Source organism: Hibiscus syriacus, unplaced genomic scaffold (genome assembly GCF_006381635.1).
Source record: "Hibiscus syriacus cultivar Baekdansim isolate YM2019G1 unplaced genomic scaffold, ASM638163v2 tig00117016_pilon, whole genome shotgun sequence".
Taxonomy (NCBI): Eukaryota; Viridiplantae; Streptophyta; class Magnoliopsida; order Malvales; family Malvaceae; genus Hibiscus; species Hibiscus syriacus.
This window is the reverse complement of record NW_024063525.1, coordinates 3,929,488-3,949,793: the sequence shown is the minus strand read 5'-3', so window position 1 is coordinate 3,949,793 and position 20,306 is coordinate 3,929,488. Positions and strand designations below refer to the sequence as shown.

At 34.4% G+C, this 20,306-nt stretch overlaps 1 protein-coding gene and 1 long non-coding RNA gene across 2 annotated transcripts; both read left to right on the top strand.

Moving 5' to 3' along the window:
- Positions 1–11,840: 11,840 nt before the first annotated feature.
- Positions 11,841–13,344, top strand: LOC120195473 (phloretin 4'-O-glucosyltransferase-like). Its single transcript, XM_039197490.1, has one exon. It carries the CDS (start codon positions 11,878–11,880, stop codon positions 13,201–13,203), a length of 1,326 nt encoding a protein of 441 aa, XP_039053421.1. The 5' UTR covers positions 11,841–11,877; the 3' UTR covers positions 13,204–13,344.
- Positions 13,345–18,332: 4,988 nt separating this feature from the next.
- On the top strand, positions 18,333–19,440 carry LOC120195474. The gene is made up of 3 exons (XR_005523058.1): positions 18,333–18,556; positions 19,183–19,357; positions 19,409–19,440. It is a non-coding gene; the product is annotated as an uncharacterized LOC120195474 (long non-coding RNA).
- The last annotated feature ends 866 nt before the right edge of the window (positions 19,441–20,306 follow it).

Sequence of the window (20,306 nt, the reverse complement as noted above, 5' to 3'; positions counted from 1 at the left end):
CTTTGCTACTTTGATCAATTCTGTAAGACCAAAGTTCACACTCAAATCCACCAACCTTTGCTATTGCCCACTCCATTAAGGATAGGGCAACCTCGACACTCTCATTGGCTGGCTCTAAGGAAATCAAAAGATGGTATTGTAATGGGGTGCACATTCAACCATGTAAAGCCTATCATACAATAAGTTAATACGAAATGAAGGGATGTGTTTTAAGTTAATTAATCTTCACAGAGCATCATAATTAACATGTCCAAGCCTAACATGCCATAAATTAAATGAATAAAACATATAAATGGAAAAATAAGTGATATTCTTATTCATGCTTTTGGCTTTTACAAATAAAGGATTGAGTTTTCACATATCATTCAATATATATCATCTACTCACAAACATACCCCTTAGACAAAATCAACTTTTGGGATTCAAATACTATTCTAAAGTTATGAACACTTAAGAATGTTCAAGAAACTAGGTTTTTGTGTATGTTAGGCTCATACAACATATTCCACAACGTGAGTTCTTTGTCAGAATTCATCTTCAAGACCATACCCTTCTCCTTAATTTTGGAAGTCACGGCATTACACATGTAGAGCTTCTCCCCGTCATTGTCGTAAGGTGTTAATTCAGAAAAAGATTCATTGTCGCAATAAATATGATGTGTGGTACTAGTATCAAGCCACCATCCACTTAGATTAGAGCTAACCAAGTTGACTTCAGAGATCACAACACATAAATTTATGTCCTCCATGTTCTTAGCCATTCTTTCCACAACATTAGCCTCGTGAGCTTTGGCTTTCTTTGGATGTCTAAACTTAGAGGACTTGTGATCCATCTTTCAACAATTAAAGAACTTTCCTTAGATTTTTTGTTCTTGAAAATTTCACCTTTAGGTCCCAACTTCAACATACTTTTGATTTGTTTTCCCTTCTTGAAGTCCTTGACTTCTAGTACATTGGCCTTATCCTCTTTTAAGGTTTTTTGTTGAGCTTTTTGACATTGAATCTATTTTCCTCTTCTATTCGAAGTATGAAAATCAGTTCTTCCACTGTCATTTCCTTCATTTTGTGATTTAGATAATTCTTGAAGTCGTTCTATCTTAAAGGCACTTTTTCAATAATCGTGGTTACCTAGAAGAATTCACCTATGATCATTCTTTTAGCAAGAATTTTATTGACAATTAGTTAGAGTTCCTCAACTTGTTTTTGTAACGCCCCAGATCCCAGGTTTGTATTTCGGGTCAACATGAAGCCCAAAGTCGAGCCATTGGACCTTATATTATAGTTGAACCAAGTTGTTGTTTGTGGACTTGAGTTAGGGCTCAAGAGAAATATTGTTCGGGGATGAGTAATTTATGAAATAAGAGTAAAGGGACTAAAAGTCTAGTTTACCTATATATAGTCATTTTGGAAGATGAAAATCCCCCCATATTTTATGTTCTCAACGTGAACCAAATCCCCTTACACAACTCACCAAACACTTTTCCTATCTTCTTATCTTTGTCTCTTCTTCATTATTTCCTAAAGTGAGGAACTTGGAGAAATTCAAGCTTATTTGATTGAAGCTAAGGTAATATTTCACCTCCTAATTCTTCAAGCTTCAATATAAGCTCAATTTCATTAGTTTTTATGCATATAAACAAACATGGGTTTTGAGAGGGTTATGATAATCTATGGATTCTAGCTATTTTTGTATTTTAAGGAGTTATTTAGAATGTATCTAACCTCTATATGGATTACTAATTCATTTTCTTACATTGTTTGGTGAAGGAAGTAGCAGAGAATTCCTAATAAAAAGGCAAAGAAAAGTTGAGCATTGGTTGAGTTGAGTAGAGTTCTAGCCACTAAATAAGAAAGGTAACACCTTTACAACTCTTTTAGAATCTTAGTGAGTTATTAGAAGTTCAAAATAGTTTAAATGGTTGACTTGAGCATTATAAACATTTCCATGGTGAAATTCTTGTGTTAGAGTTATAAATGTGTTTAAAGCCTCTATTATGACCCTTGTTAATCAAATAAAACTTTAACATGATTGGGGACCTCACTAAGGTCTTTGGAATTGAGAATATAGCATTTTAGTATGTGTTTTATGACTTATGCAGGTAGAGTATCAATATTATAAGGATAATATCAATACTTGTTCTTCCTTTTAGGCAAATTCGTAAGTTTCTGGGCAAGAGCATCGATACTCTTTCAAGAGTATTGAAACTTTGGGTCACAGTTTCAAAACTCTTATAAAGTTTCAAAACTGGGCATAATAGAATGTTTAAAAGTATCAATACTTATATAAAGTATTGAAACTATTGCATGAGTATCTATACTCTTGGGCTAATATCGATACTTTCAGTCTGTTTTGGGAAAAATGTCAGTTTTAAGGGAATTAGACTCGAGGTTCCCCAACACTTCATTATATCATCAAACAAGACTACAAGTGAGAATATGAATGATATTAATTACATTTACAAACAAGATTCAATTAGGATGACATAAAAATAGCCTTTGATGATGCTCAGGAAACGATTAGGACAACTGAGTTCTTTTAGAAAATGCTAGCATTATCGAAAGTATAGTTTCAGTCCGGATATATCCTTAGGTAGTACCTGAGGCATTTAAAGCTATCTAGCTTGGCCGTAAGGTCCAACACTCAAGGAGCGGGGCCGATGTAGAGATTTCTGGGAACCAACGTCGATAGACTAGAGGGGTGTGTGAGCTCTGAGTTGTAGAACCCTTAGTCGCACCATGATGTCTACCCAGGACATCAGTAGCCCCACCTACTCAGCCATCCCCTCCAGCCCCACCTGCAGTAGCTTTACAAGAGTCTCCTATTAAGAGACTCCAGAGGTATCAGACCACAGACCTTTTCGGGTCAAGAGATGATAACCCAGTAACGGCTGATCAGTGGTTGAGGGAGACTTAGAGGACCCTTCGTCAACTACACCTCACTCCTAAGGGTATGGTATAGTATGTCACCAACTTGTTGAAGGGTGACACAATTGAATGGTGGGATACAGTCGAGATATCTATGGAGCTAGAGAGGCCTACTTGGGATCAGTTTTTGGAGGAGTTTCGCCAGAAGTATATAGGTCAGGCTTACATGGATGAGTTGAGGGAACAATTTTTGCAGTTAAAGCAGGGAGATCATTTTGTATTTGAGTATGAGGTGGAGTTCCTTTGACTCATTTGGTACGTACTAGAGTTAGTATCGTTGGAGCATTTCCATTGCAGAAGGTTAAGGGAGGGCTTCTGCTATGATATCATCACCTATGTATCTGCCAATCCTCCTAGAGTTTTTACTGAGTTGGTCTGCCAGGCCAAGGCCTTAGAGAGGGTGATAGAAAGAGGAGCTACAGTTTCGAGTACTACTCCCAATTAGGAGTTGCAGAGTCATCTGGACCATCGCAGCATCGAAGAGAGCGTGAGACTCTCAGGGTTCTTAGAGAGGCTCGTTAGGCCAGTCTAGCAAACCCACCTATCAGGCGAGCAGAGGAGGTGGTAGGTCTGATTAGCACATGAGGTTGTTGTTCACTACCTCAGTAGCGAGCTCTAGAGGTTTATCGAGGGCATAATCTCAGCCTATCTACTCAGTTTGCGGTTGGAAGCATGTAGGGGCATGCCGTCAGGGTCCAGAGGTTGTTTTAGATGTGGGTTTTTTGACCATTTTATCAGAGAGTGCCTAGAGGCTCGAGATGTAGCACTAGCTTCGCCACAGATGTCAGCTCTTATAGTTCATATGGGTAGATGATCTCATAGGAGTGGTAGCTCATCGTTTGGTCAGACTAGTAGAGGTGCGGGCTGATCAAGGGCCAGTGCAGAGCCAGAGTTGATGCTTGTTAGTATGCAATACGAGCCTAGGAGGATTGTGACACAACATATGTCGTTTTAGGTATTTTTACAGTATTTTCTCTTCTAGTTACTACATTATTTGATCCAGGATCCATCCATTCCAATATCTGTTATGATCTAGTTCAAGAGCAGAGTATCCTAACTGAGACACTTAAGATAGGGTTTAAATTATCTAGCCCTTTAGGATTAGATGTCCTAGTGGACAAGGTCCACCGTATATGCCCTGTTGAAATTCAAGGTGAAACCTTCCCTGCTGACCTTGTGGAGCTACCTTTCAGAGAGTTTGATCTAATTTTAGGCATAGACTGGTTGTCAAAGCACGATGCGAGCTTGATGTGCAAGCTTTAACGACTTAAACTCAGAAAAGATGATGGGATACGGATTATGATGTTTGGAAAAAAACCCAAGTACGTAAGGATTGTGTCGGCTCTTAAAGTTTAAAGGATGTTAGATCAGGGTTGTGAAACCTTCTTGGCCCATGTGTTCGATACCATAGTAGCAGTTCCACGGATTGAGGATATCCAAACAGTCAGAGACTTTTACAAAATTTTTTCAAAAGAGCTACCGAGGTTACCACCAGATTGAGAGTTAGAGTTTGGCATTGAGGTAATGTCGGGATCCGCTCTGGTGTCCATTGCTCCCTATCGCATGGCACCAACAAAACTAAAAGTGATGAAAGTTAAATCCATGAGTTGCTGGAGAAAGGTTTCATCCGGCTAAGTATCTCATAGTGGCGAGCATCGGTTCTCTTTGTTAAGAAGAAAGATTGGTTGATGCGGTTGTGTATTGATTATCGACAGTTAAACAAGTTAAACATCAATAACTGTTATCCCTTACCTAGAATCTATGATCTCTTTGACCCGCTCAAGGGGGCATACGTCTTTTCAAGAACTTGAGATCCAAATATTATCATTTAAAGGTTAAGAAAGTGGATATAGAGAAGACGGAGTTCAGGAAAAGATACGGTCACTATAAGTTACTGGTAATACCGTTTTGACTCACCAACGCCCTAGCGATATTCATGATCTCATAAATTGAATTTTCCACCCGTATTTGGACCAGTTCGTGGTGGTTTTCATAGACAATATTCTTGTGTATTCGTGATCAGAGGATGAGCACTGCCGACACATTCGCATAATTCTTCAGACCCTTTGAGACTATCAGTTGTTCGCTAAGTTTGGAAAGTGCAAGTTTTGGTTGTCTGAGATTTCGTTTTTGTGACATGTAGTAGCAGCGGATGGTATCCGTTTTGACCCTCAAAAAGTTCAAGCAGTTCTTGAGTGGGAGGCACCCAAGAGCGTAACTAAAGTACGCATTTTCTTATATCTCATGGCCTATTATCGTCGCTTTGTAAAGTGGTTTTTTTATGATAGTTGCTCCGATGACAAAGTTACTTCAAAAAGTTGTATCGTTTGTGTGGGGTGAGAAACAAAATTATAGTTTTGAGCAATTGAAGACCCTGATGACCCAATCCCCAATCTTAACCCATCCTGAGTCGGGTAAAGAATTTATCGTGTATAGTGATGCTTCGTTAAACGACCTAGGATACATACTGATGCAATATAGAAAGGTAGTAGCATATGCGTCTCATTAGCTCAAGCCTTACGAATGAAATTACCCCACCCATGATTTAGAGATTGTTGCGGTTGTTTTCGCACTCATGATTTGAAGACATTACTTTTTTAGGGAAAAATGCCACATCTTTACAAATCATAAAAGCTTAAAGTATTTGTTTACCTAGAAGGAGCTAAACATAAGGCAACGTAGGTGGGCAGAATTGCTTAAGAATTATGATTGTGTTACCAATTATCACCTTGGGAAAGCGAATATTTTAACAGATGCGCTGAGCCGAAAGTCGATGTCAGAGCTGAGAGCTTTTTTGACGCGCCTGAGTATATCTAGTGATGGAGGTTTGTTAGTCGAGCTTTGAGTAAAACCCAAGTTAGTAAGTGAGGTCAAGAGACTTCAAAGTTCATACAGTCGCCTAAGAGCTCGGAGGGAACAAGTCCGCCAAGGTGAGGCCCCAAGGTTCGAAATGTAAGATGGTGATGTATTGTACTTTAGGGGTTATTTATGTGTGCCTGATGTTGAGAAGTTACGTAGCAATATCCTTCATGAAGCTCATTGTAGTCCACTTTCTATCAATCCTAGTAGTAATAAGATGTGTCAAGCCTGATGGTGATGTATTGTACTTTAGGGATTATTTAAATAAGATGTTGAGAGGTTTCTGAGTTTGTAGCAAAGTGTCTAGTGTGCCAACAGGTTAAGGTGGAGTATCAGGTTTCCTCAGGGTTAATCTAGCCTATTCAGATACCACAATGAAAATGAGATAGAATAACAATAGATTTCATGAATGGGTTACCGATGACCAGGCGCAAGCATGATACTGTGTGGGTAATAGTAGATCGGTTGACCAAGTCTGCTCACATTTTACCGGTTCGAATGGACTTTACCTTAGAGAGACTAGCACATCTCTATATTTATGAGATAGTGAGGTTGCATGGAGTCCTGACTTCGATCATCTCAGTAGAGACTCTAGATTCACTTCTCGATTTTGGGAAGCTCTTCACAGTTCCCTAGGTACCAAGCTTTATTTTAACACCATATTTCACCCTCAGACAGACGGTCAGTCAGAGCACGTTATTCAAATTATTGAGGATATGCTTAGGTGTGTTATTATGGATTTTGAGAGTATTTGTGAAGATCACCTACCATTGGTGGAGTTCGCGTATAATAACAGTTATCAGTCGAGCATTCAGATGGCTCCATACGAAGCTCGATATGGACGTAAGTGTAGAACTCTTCTTTACTAGACTGAGCTTAGATAAGGGAAAATAGTGGGACCAGATCTGATCCGAGAAATCGAAGAAAAGGTCAGCATGATTCAGAGTAGACTTAAGAAGGCTTAAGATAGGCAGAGATCATATGCAAATTTGAAACGTAAGGAAATCGAGTTTGAAGTGGGATATAAGGTATTTTTAAGGTGTCCCCGTAGAAAAAAGGTACTTCGGTTTGAACGCAAAGGAAAGTTAACTCCGTGTATCATTAGTCCCTATGAGGTGCTCCAGATAATAGGACCAGTACCTTATCGTTTAGCCTTACCACTAGAGTTGGAGCGCATTCATAATGTGTTTCATGTATCCATGATCTGAAGATATCATTTTGACCTATAGCATGTCTTATTTTTAGAACAAGTTGAGTTGAGCCCTGACATGTCTTATGAGGAGGAACCAATTAGAATTCTAGCCAATGAAGTAAAAGAGCCGAGAAACAAAAATATCCCTTTGGTAAAAGTACTTTGGAGGAATCATGGGGTCGAAAACGCTACTTAGGAAACCGAAGAAGATATGAATCTTCAGTATCTGCATCTTTTCTATCTAAGTAAATTTCGAGGACGAAATTTCTTTTTAGGAGGGAAGAAATATAATGCCCCCGAATCACGGGTTAGTAGTTCGGGTTAACCCAAAACCCAAAGTTGAGCCATTGGACCTTATATTATAGTTGGACCAAGTTGTTGTTTGTGGACTTGAGTTAGGGACCAAGAGAGTTGTTGTTTGAAGATGAGTAAATTATGAAATAGGAGTAAAGGGACTAAAAGTGTAGTTTACCCATAGTCATTTTGGAAGCTGAAAATCCTTCCATATTTTATGTTTTCAACGTGAACCAAAACCCTTACACAACTCACAAAACACTCTTCCTATTTTCATCTTTCTCTTTTCTTTATTCTTTCTTAAAGTGAGAAACTTGGATAAATTTAAGCTTAGTTGAGTGAAGCCAATGTAAGATTTCAACTCCTTATTCTTCAAGCTTCAATATAAGCTCAATTTCATTAGTTTTTATGCATTGAACCAAAAATGGGTTTTGAGATGGTTGTGAGAATCTATGATTTTAAGGAGTTATTTAGAATGTATCCAACCTCTAGGTGGATTAGTAATCCATTTTCTTTCCTTGTTTAGTGAAGGAATTGAGAAAGAATTCCAAATCAAAAGGCAAAGAAAAGTTGAGCATTGGTTGAGTTGGGGAGAGTTCTAGCCACAAAATAAGCAAGGTAACACCTTTACAACTATTCTATACTCTTAGTGAGTCGTTAGAAGTTCAAAATAGTTTAAATGGTTGAGTTGAGCATGATAAACATTTCCATGGTGAAATTCTTGTGTTTTATAAATGTGTTTAAAGCCTCTATTATGACCCTTGTTGATCAAATAAAACTTTAAGCATGTTTGGGGACCTCACTAGGGTCTTTGGGAGTTAGAATATAGCATTTTACTATATGTTTTATGACTTCTATAGGTAGAGTATCGATACTATAAGGATAATATCGATACTTGTTCTTCGTTTTGGGAAAATTTGTGAGTTTCTGGGCAAGAGTATCGATACTCTTTTAAGAGTATCGAAACATTGAGTCATAGTTTCAAAACTCCTATAAAGTTTCAAAAGTGAATAAAACAGAATGTTTAAAAGTATCGATACTTATATAAAGTATTGAAACTATTGCATGAGTATCGATGCTCTTGGGCTAGTATCGATATTTTTAGTCTGTTTTGGAAAAATATGTTAGTTTTTAAGGGAATTAGACTCGAGGTACCCCAACACTTCATTATATTATCAGATAAGACTACAAGTGAGAATATTAATGATATTAGTTACACTTAGAAACAATATTCAATTAGAATGACATAAAAATAGCCTTGGATGATGCTCTGGAAACGATCAGGACACTCGATTTCTTTTAGTAAATACTATCATTATCGAAAGTGTAGTTTCAGTCAGGATATATCCTTAGGTAGTGCGCGAAGCACTTAAAGCTAACTAGCTTGGGCGCAAGGTCCAACACTCAAGGAGTGGGCTAATCGAGGGGGTTGACCGATTAGAGATTTCGGGCAACCAACCTCGGTAGACTAGAGGGGTGTGTGAGCTCCGAGATGCAGAACCCTCAGCTGCACCATGATGTCTACCATAGAGTAGAGAATGTTGTATACGAGTATACTCACTATTTCAGTTTATCAGTTTGCTAGAGCATGTCATGAACACTTTTAGTATGGCTTAGTTGTTAGTGTGGCACTGAGCTAGTTAACTCATCGTTTGGAATTTGTTCTCTTACGCAAGTTAGTCGAGGAGCAGTCCGAGGACTTTTTGACAGCAATGATCCAGACCCATATAGTGCAGTGTACGTCGCGAGTTCATCTTTAGTGAGCATGTATAATTGTAAACCTCGATTTGTATATTTTTATATGAGTCGTAACTCATTTTAAACTATGATATGTATGATTTAAATATTATTTTGGGAGCTCCTAATGTAAATTATTTTATTTAAATTGTAGTTGATTTATTTTAGTTTGAGTGGTTACAAATGGTCAATTTTATAAAATGAAAAAATTTAAAAGAAAAGTTTGGTTAGCCACTCTGGTGGTTCTGTGTGGCATTTTGATCAGTCGACGGTGTGCCGTACTGGTTTAGGGTGTTACAATTTTCTATCGGTTTAGAGTCAACCATATTAAAATTCAAGAACTTGGCAACTAAATTTTTTTTGCTCCACCATCTTCAGCTTTGTATTTGTGGTTCAATATCTCCCACAATTTTTAGTTGTTTAATAACCAATATGTGCTAGATACAGTGAATCTTGTACACTATTAAGAATTTTATGTTGGCATATATAATTAGTGTGCTTCGAAGCATCAACTTATTGAAGGCGGTAATATTGTCTACTTCTCCTTCTCTTTCTCCCTCTTTAAATACAAAAAGATCTTCCTTCAAGAACATAGAAAGGTTCATTGTTGTCATATAGAAAAACACCTTTTGTTGCCACATCTTGAAATTCTCTTCATAGAATTTCGTAAACTTCTCGTTGTGGTTAAATTTCATTGTAGGTTGACTTGTATTCATATTTGAATTCTGAATTAGTACCATCATTTTAGCATGTAAAACAATGTTTTTTGTCTCCATTTTCAATAAAAGAAACATGATCAAAATTAGTAATAATTCCAATAAACATAAAATTAATTCTCCTTTATTTTCGAGTTTTTATTGAACAAAATCAATATTCTGAAACAAAATCAGTAATCAATCTTACTTTCACGACAATTTCTGTTAAATAGATTTGTCCACTTTAAGATTCAAGCAAACCCATTAAGACGGCAAGATAAATTCTGAAACAAAATTGTTTACTATCTCAATTTTACCATAATTTCATAATCATATTGGATTAAAGAAAGATAGAAGAATGAGTTTAAAATTGTGTTAAGATTGTTATACAAAAAAATAATCTCAGATGAAATCGAATATGAGAAAATAAAGCAAAAGAAGTTAAAGTCCTTAAACGCTAAAATAAAGTATATAGAAAGGAAAATACTTTTTATTGATCCATTGATCGGTAACGAGTTAAGGCCTGTCACTACACATTTTCCTTAAGACATATTTTCAGTCACTCCTTAGTGGTTAAGATCCTTTGGTCATTTATCTCTCAAGAGATAGCAACTAAATGATCAACATACAATAACACAATTGTCAAGATCACGAACTATCCCCTTGCCTTTGTCTATCATCGAAAAACTAGAGGAGAGAAAATAATTTTCAAGATTTTTGATGTTCTTGAATTCTGAGATGTGTTTAACCTAACATATTAGCATAGTATTTGTAGGGTATTCTCAGAAGAGATTTACTCAAAATAAATATCTTTTAATATTTAAATTTAAATAGATAATAATATCTTTTAATTTGAAATATAGATAACTTTTAATATTCAAACTTAAATATATATTATTTTAATTTAAAATATTCAAAATGATATAATTATCGTTTAATATTCAAAGTTAAATGAATAATAAATACCTTTTAATTTAAAATATTTAAAAGAATAATTATACTAGTAATATTTAAATTAAAGAGATAAATATCTTTTAATTTAGAACATTCAAAAGTGATATGGATTTAATTATTAAATCCATCAATGAATTATAGCATTTTTCAGTTTAAAGACGATGGCGTCAACTGTGTGGCGGTCGAAAGCTCTCGCAGTTTAAAGTTTACGAGGTGGATTTTGGGTGGAGAAAGTCAGAAGGGGTGAGGAGTGGATCCAACAACCGATTCGATGGGATGGTGTATTTGTATCAATGGAAGATCGGTGGTCGAAGCATTGACGTAGAGGTTACCTTGGAGGCTCAAGCTATGGAGAATTTGGAGAAAGATAAAATGTTTCTCAAGGAAATGTAGTATTTTGGGTGATCAATGATCAAGGTTCTGAACTAGGTTCTGACTCTTAAGGTTTAACAAGGGGACAATAGTAAAAAAATGGGTGAGTTGACAAAAAGAAGAAGAATAAGTAGATATGTAAATTTTTTTATTATATGTTAATTGTCACGTAACATAAATCGAAATGATTGAAAACGTAAGAGATCAAATGTATTTCCTTTTGAACTTATGACCAAATTTGATTAGACAAAAAATTAAAATGAAACTATTGGTATGTTGCTATAGCTTTCCTTCCATGGCTATTGGCTAATAAATTCCAACTCCTCTTAGACTAAAAGTCAACATTTTTAATAGTCCGAACTTTAAAATGATTATAAAATAGTATATATTAAGATTTTTTTAGTAATTTACAACGTATATACTTTGCAGACGTAATTGCTTAAATCCAAAACGAATAACACTACCTTTAACCACTGAAACCATTCAATAGATTTAAAATTTAACATTTTTATTATATTGAAAAATTAGTTTTAAAATATATTTGAAGTTTATGAGTAAAATATTTATTCCGAAAAGAGAACATTAAAACGGGCGAGTATCACTAAAACCCAAAGCCTCGCATTTCACCAATACGAGGGGATGGATGAGATGCATAATCCAACTTACAAAAGGTTGCTTTCATAATTTATTTCCATTTTAATATTAATTGAACGGGGCGTCACCGCAAACGTCACATTTATTAATCCAAAGTTTGTGTGAATACAAAATTCTAGGCAGCCTCTCAAATATATATGTATCCTCGTCCCATTACCGTCTACTAACCAGAAAATCTACTCATCTCTTTCCTTCAATGATTAACGCACAACCCCAAGTGCTCTTAGTAACATTCGCTTCCCAAGGCCACATTAACCCTTCCCTTCAATTCGCCAAAACACTCATCAACAACGGCGTCCACGTCACCTTCATGACGGCCTCCTCCACCATGCACCAATTCACCAAAACCTCCGGCCCCCAAGGCTTGTCCTACGCCTATTTCTCAGATGGTAACCAAAGTGTCTTTCAACTCACCGGTAATATCAACCATTACTTGTCAGAGACTAAGCGTCACGGCACTCAATCCTTAAGAGAATTTCTTGCTGATCAGGGCTCCCGCTTTACTTCCATCGTTTACTGTACTCTTCTTCCTTGGGTGGCAACGGTGGCGCGTGAATTTAACATCCCGGCCACGCTCCTTTGGTTCCAACCCGCTAGTCTTTTGAACATCTTTTACCATTACTTCAAGGGATACGAAGAGATGATTACAAAGAACATCGACGACCCCACGTTTTCGGTGAAAATGCCCGGGTTGCCACCGCTTTCTCGCCGCGATTTGCCTTCGTTTTTCACTCCACCGAATCCACATGTTGTGCCACTCCAAACATTTAAAGAACATGTACAAGTTCTCGATCAACAAACCAACCCAAGAGTTCTAGTCAACACATTCGATCTATTAGAACCCGAGGCTATAAAAGCAGCTGAAAATTGCTACAATTTGATCGGCGTCGGACCACTAATGCCATCTGCTTTTTCAAAGGAGTGTAGGGAAATGGAATGGCTGAGCACAAAGCCTGAAAGATCAGTCATATACGTGTCATTTGGAAGCCTTTCCACGTTGGAGAAATCACAGATGGAAGAAGTAGCCAAGGGGTTGCTTGAAGCTGGCCGTCCATTTTTATGGGTGATAAGGGAAAATAGTGGAGAAGAAAATGAAGCATTGAGTACTAGCCAAAATGAATTGGAAAAGCAAGGGATGATAGTGGCATGGTGCTCACAAGTGGAAGTTCTTTCCCATCCATCTGTTGGGTGTTTTTTGACTCACTGTGGATGGAACTCAACGTTTGAAAGCTTGGTTTCAGGGGTTCCAATGGTGACATTTCCACAGTGGGTGGATCAAGGGACAAACTCCAAGCTTGTCCAAGATGTATGGAAGACAGGTGTACGGCTGAGAGAGAATGGAGAAGGAATAGTTGAAGGTTGCGAGATAAAAAGATGCTTGGAAATGGTGATGGGAGGTGAAGAAATTAGAGAGAATGCCATGAAATGGAAGGATTTGGCAAAAGAAGCCGTCCAAGAAGGTGGGTCTTCGTATAAAAATATCGAAGCCTTTGTACAAGAGCTTACAAATAATCCTAGTTGAAACGTTCGACTTATTGGTGGTAATTACTAAGTACTAAACAAGGAACAAAAATCTTATGTCCCTTTATCAGCAGCCCTTGATTTGCTGCTTTCCTTGTTGCTTTGAAGTGAATTTTGTGTTTCTTCATCTTTCTTTCTTCCTCTACATATATGCCATGTTTTATTTGGAAAGTATATATTGTGCTTTAACATAAAATTAAATTACTTGAAATTTCCTTTTGAAAATTTTAATAATATGCATCATCTTATCCTGAATTCGTTGATTAAAATCAAACCCACCAGTCCTATACTCCAATTAATATATTCTAAATATAGTTGATTCACTAAAAAGTTAATTTTTTTATTCTATTAATATATCAAATTTATTTTTTACTTAAAACCATATGTCTAAGTAATAAATAGAATTAATATCAAAACAAGTGTCCAAATTATATCAAAAATATCGAATAGGTGCCTAAACTATTTTTTGACTCATCCAAGTGTCTAACGTTACAAACGTTACTATTTTCGGTGTCTAATGTTACCACTTTAGGTGCCTAGACTATAACGGCCATTATAAAACCCTGTTAAGAGACAAGTGTCACAATATTATAATTTTAAAATTTTTAGGTACCTATTTGAGAATAAAGATATAATTTAGATACTTATTTTGATATTAAGAAAAAAACACACACACCCCATCCTTCTTCTTCTTAGCGTCCCACAACACCCTCTCCCTCCCCTTCTTCCATGGCTTTGCCATGGCCAAATGGACAAAGAACAAATGGTCGATTAAACGGCTGATCAAATCGTCGGTTTTCACAGACTAAACGACATATTACTACGAAAAATCAAATGAATTTAAGAGATTAGGTATTTGAGATTTTAGGGATTTGAGAATTTTAGGTTTTGAAATGATATTAAGAGTTGTAACCGGTCAGTGGGTGGTCGGCGACGTGTGAGTGATCAGTCGTAGGCGAATGGGTGGCCAGAGATTACTGACAGTTGGAGTAAATGAGATTAGAATATGATATTTTAAGAGTTTGGGGTTTTTTGGTATTTTAGAAAAAGTTGGATGTTTTTTCGAAAATAAAATATTTTAAAGTTTTTTAAAAATATAAAATTTTAAACCGAATTTCAATCAATATTAGAATTGAGTATCAATTTTATCATTAAAATTTTAAAAGATTTTAATTTAAATCATAAATTTTAATTATAAAAAAATCATAGTTTATAATTTTTTATTGCCTTTCTAGTTTTTAAGACTTTGTTATAGGTAATTCTGATCACCCGTGTTATATATTTGATTTTGGTGGATTATATTCACAAAAATTTAAACTCTAGATGTACTTAAGTGATATGAAATTGCTTACACTTAAATCAATTAAATCGGTAAATTTTAAATTTTTGTTATTATATAAATTTTAATTCTGAGTTCAATTAAGCGTAAGATTATTAAATTATTAATAGTCAAATAATATAATATTTTGGTGTTAACATGAAAATTTAAAAAATATATTTTATTTTTTATTGAAACTATTTTTTTTATTTCTCTTTCAAAATCATCATTGTTCAACGTTTTATACGCTTATTTTAAACATTGATAATTTTATTTTATGGCTGTCTGTCACTTTATCAATTTAATTTTTTTTTAAAAAATCTCTTTAAAATTTGTAAAAATAAATATAAAAATTATTATTTCAAATTTAGTGTTTGTTCAAAATTCAAATGTAAGAAGCATTATTTTAAAGAAAACTAATATCTCGAAATTAATTTTACCAAACAGTTGTCTCCAAAAGATCATAGCTTTAGAATAACAAATTTTTATATAATTTTTTTTGGGTAAATTATACATTTAGTACCTAAATTATCATTTTTGATATGTTTTAGTATCTAAACTTTTAAAATTTTCAAAATCATACCTATTTTAGTTTTTATTTCATTTTAGTGCTCATTATTAACAATTTAATGCGTTTAGTACATAAACTATCAGTTTTTGTTCGTTTTAGTATCTAACTTTCAATATTTTCAAAACTTAACGTTAAATTTTGAATGGGGCACTAAAATGAAACAAAAACTAAAGTTTTTAGCAGTGAGGTACTAAAATGAAACAAAAACTAAACTTTAGGTATTATTTTAAAAAAATTGAATGTTTTGGTATTAAAACATATCAAAATTGATAGTTTAGATATTAAACATGTAATTTACCCTAAATTTGTTTTATCAATTTTATGTGAGTATCTTGAAATTTTATCGTGAATAATGATCGGTGTAAGCAACAATTGACCGACAACGATAACTAGAAGAGTTGAAGCTTTTTTAAAGGAGCCAAATTAATATGCAAACTAAATTCATGAAAAGGAATAATAATTTAATGATCTAAGATTAAAATTAATATTTAATATACCTACAATCAGTTTGTTTAAAATATATATATATCAACACACTAAGTTAATCTAGTATGATAAGGTATTAGATCTTTTAAATAAAATCAAAGGTTTGAATCTTGACGTTTACAAATGGAGTAAATTATATTAGAAGGTTTGATATGTAGTCTCCACACCTAAAGTTAAAATTTGGAATGCCCCTCAAATTGTCAAAAAAAATCAATGTCAAAATCTTGGGTTATTATGCTTATTTATGTTGATGATCTGCTCATAACATGGAATGATCTTGGGTTAGTAAATTAATTGAAAGGAATCTTGAATCAAAACTTAGGTGATTTAAAATATTTTCTAGGGTTGAAAATCTTAAGGATTGGGGAGAAAATTTTACTTAATCATAGGAAATATGTATTGGAGCTAATCAAAAGCACTAATTTAGGGGGATCAAAATCAGTTGTTACTCCCTTGAAACAAAATATAAAGCATGTGAATTGTTAGCAGCAAGGGGATGGTTTGTTTGATGATAAAACTATATTTCAGATATAATTGGGAAGCTTATTTATCTGATTCACACATGGTTAAACATCACTTATGTAGTGTAACACCTCAGTCAGTTCATGTAATAACCAAAATCTTTTCTGGAATCAACACTCAAACTAATAAGATATCTAAAGAAGGATTTAAGAAAAGAGATCTTATTGAAGGCATAAAGCAAATGCCAACTTGAGGTTTTATGTGATTCAGATTAGGCATCTTGCCTTATGTCAATAAAACCAATGATAGGATTCTATGTAAAATTAGGAAACTCTTTTTGATTTCTTGAAAATCCTAGAAGAAAAATACTATTGTCAGTTCCTCTGCTGAGGCATAATAAAAACAGCTTGGTCATTACTGCAGTAGGAATGGTTTGGTTAAAAGAAATGTTAGAAGAGATAGGAGTAACATTGAAGCAATCAATTATTTTATACAGTGATAACAAAGCAACACTTCAAATAGTAGCAAACCCTATAATTTATAAGAGAGCAAAACATGTTGAGATAAATTGTTAACCTTATAATTTTGTAGATTGTCACTTTATAAGAGAGAAAATTCAAGAAAAATCAATTCCAACGAAGCATGTGAGCATAACTAAGCAATTGGCAGATGTGTTAACAAAGGCCCTTGAAATTCGACAACATGAATATCTTATTTCAAGGCTGGGGATGAAAAGTATCTTTCAAGCACTAACTTGAGGGGGTGTAGAGAGTTAGTTTATTGTATTCAGTTACTTTCTATTGGTTAGTTAAATTGACAATTAGCGATTTATTTTTCTGTTATTCAATTGTGTGCATAAATATACTATTATAAAGTGAATATTCAATTGGAATAAAAGTAATGCTTTTCCACATTAATTTTTTAACAATCCTCGACCACATGGTATGTTGATTGTAGGATAAATGCATGTTACTTTCCATTAGAATCCAGAATTGTTTTTAATAGTATGGAATGTTGTTATCTCTAAAGATTATGAATTCAAACACTTATATATGTAAGACATGTTGTCAATTGTTAAAAAATATTCTGAACATATACTACCTCATAATCACCCCCATACTATTCATCTCATTTTCATTTTAAAAAACTCAACCACCATCCAAATCAATTTTCAGTTTTTTTTTTATATAAAATCTATATCTAAACTCAATCCATAACTAAATACATTTCAATAAAATTCTAACACATAATTCAAAATTAACCATTATTCTTTAATAAAAATTTAACAATTATCCCACCATTGATTTGGTCCCCAAAAAATTTAAGGTAAACTATATAAAACTCCCTGTAAAACATATCATAAGCATGAACTTGGAGTAGTGGTCTAGCACACCTTTATCCTTCCTAAATGACCTAGGTTTGAGTCCTCCTATTCTCTTTGATATTCTTCCTTTATTTGCAGTTTAATTTTTTTTCACTAGATGGTGTCACCATCTGGTTGGAAGATAAATATATAAATTAATTAAATATAAATTATAAAAAAACATTTAATCTAATGGTGACATAAGTCACCATCTAATTGGTGGATTAAATTTATTAAATTAAATTAAATTAAATTTAAGACCAAATTGATAGGATGTATAAGTATTAAGGATAAAATATAGAATTACACCAATTTTGTTAACTGTCATGTCAGCATGTCCGTCCAAAGTTAACGGATAGTGGTTTGATTGACATCATTTAAATAGTTAGATGATCTGATTGATAAAATTGAAATATAGGTGATAAAAGTAAAAGGAGTGCATAGTTTGGTGATCAATGACATAGTTTACCCAAAATTCGATCTATTCTTTTTATTGTTTAATTTTGCCTCAGTTATTCAGTTGAGTACAGTAAGTAGTAGAATCTGTAATTATTTTTGTATGATATCTAACATGTCTAATCACCCTTTTAGCTCGTGTATCCCCTCCAAATCTCAACGAATAATGAGAATTAAAGTAATAGGAGCATGCATGAAATGAAGTAAAAAGAGCCATCCCCTTTAAAATCCCCAAAAACCGTGTTGCGGATAAACATTGGACGATGCCTTTGTTGAGACAGCTAACATAGCAACCCCAAAACACCCATCCACCCAAACCTAAAAGAAACCACGTAGGTGAAGCGTGTCCAAGAGGGTGGCATTTCATGTTATTTCAACAAAAAGGCAAGACTAGTATCGAGAACCCATACGTATATACATATTATATTATAGGTTAATGAACAAATATAAATAATGTTTTATATAAAGGGAGACTGATTGATATCATTGCGTGCTGATTAGTGTTGCAATCAAAGACCCCCAAATTGGTGCTGTCATTCTGCCGTATTTATATTCCTAAGACCTCAATCAATCCCCACCACAACTCCTCCCTTCTCTTTCATTTTAGTAGTTGACCATTTAGCTTTCTAAATTTACTCTTGGGAAGATCGTTTTTGTTCCGTTGGTATCAACTATCAAGCATGGAAGATCGCAAAGAGGTAGGTTGTTTGTTTTTCGGCTGGATTTTTAACTCTTGGTGATGAAATTCAGTGATTTTAAACATAATAATCGTTTTAAGTTGGAGTCTTGGTGATTTAGAGTGTTCAGTTTAGGAGTTTATTTTCAGCAAAAACCAATTCTTATCTTCTTGCAGAGGTCGATATTTACTACTCCATAGGTTGATGAAAAGAATTTTTATTTTACTATTGCGAAGTGTATGGAGTTGTAAATTTGTAAGGCCTTTCATTTTCTGTTAACTTTTCCGATCTCAAAAGGCGAAACTCCCCTTTACAGAAGAAAAAAATTGATAATCTTAAAGTGGGAAAAAAAGAAAGAAAACAGTGGAACACTAAAAGCTGGTCTCCGGCCAAAATTTATGATTTGCTTACAGTTTGACAGCTCACAAGGTCATGGACTTTTCTAAATAAAAACTCAAATGGCATCTTTTTATTCCCCGTCTTGAAAAAAGATCAAAACAAAGAATTTCATATTCTGTTTGAGCATTGTTCCTACCCAATTCCAGAGAGGAGAGTTCATATTCTACTCTATTTTTGAATGCTTTGTGTTAATGAGAGCAAGGCTTTGCTGATATTGGGTTTTCCTTGGGGTGTTGAAATTGATGTAGAAAAACGCTCCATGGCTATCGGTACCTCAGTTTGGGGACTGGGACCAAAAGGGACAGCTCCCAGATTACTCTTTAGACTTTTCAAAAATCAGGGAAATGAGGAAGCAAAACAAGAGGGATGTTTCAAGAGCCAGTCTTGGAAATGAAAATGACTTCATTAACCCAACCGCCACCAGTGTCAGCAGCAGCACTGCTGCCACTGATGATCACCACAATTTCCCTCAAGACAATCACTCCCCATCTGTAAGATTCCCCCTCCCTCCCGCTAAATACGCAATTATCTTATTCAACCAATTGTTGCTAAAGATATAAACTTTGGTGTCATGCATGCATGTGCTTAGTTGGATCAATTAGTCATTTTTCTTTGATGTTTTATTGACAGACAAGGAGGAGAATCCTCAACTACTTCACCTGTTGCGTCAAGGCCTAAGGTTTGGGGTTTAAAGCTCTATTTTTTTTTTTTTTGTTAAAAGTTACAAAATAGTCAACAGACTAATCACATGTTTCAAATTCCTCATTTTCATTAAAAAATTGATGTTCGTCTGAATTGGATGTTAATATTTGAGATTCTGGGATCAAATTTTATCATATTAGATTCAGCAGGTTAACGCTTAACTTAGATTGTTATCAATATTTAAACGGAAAACGACGAGGTTAGAAATATGAATAATCGAGTGGATATTTTACAACTTTTAATAGTCGGAGACCATTTATGTACTTTACCCTCATTTATATGTAATATAACTTTATAAATGATATACGTTAGACAATGCATGAGACTTGAGATGAAGGAATAACTGGTTTATCATTTAGATAATAGAATTATGTTCATATTTTATTTTAAATCTATGTATGGATGAATCAATGAATTCACTAAGGTGATGTTTGATAAATTAAAAGATTAAAGGTTGAATGCATTAACGACTTAAGGTGATGTTTGATAAATTAAAAGATTAAAGGTTGAATTGCATTAATGACTTGGGGTGATTTAATATCATTATTAACTATGGTAGTTGTGGTCTTCATTTCAGGAGGTGCAGAACTATTGCATATTATACGCAAGTCTTAACATGGTACAGATTTATTTTTAGTTTGAAGGGATGGTTAGTGTTCAGACATATTGA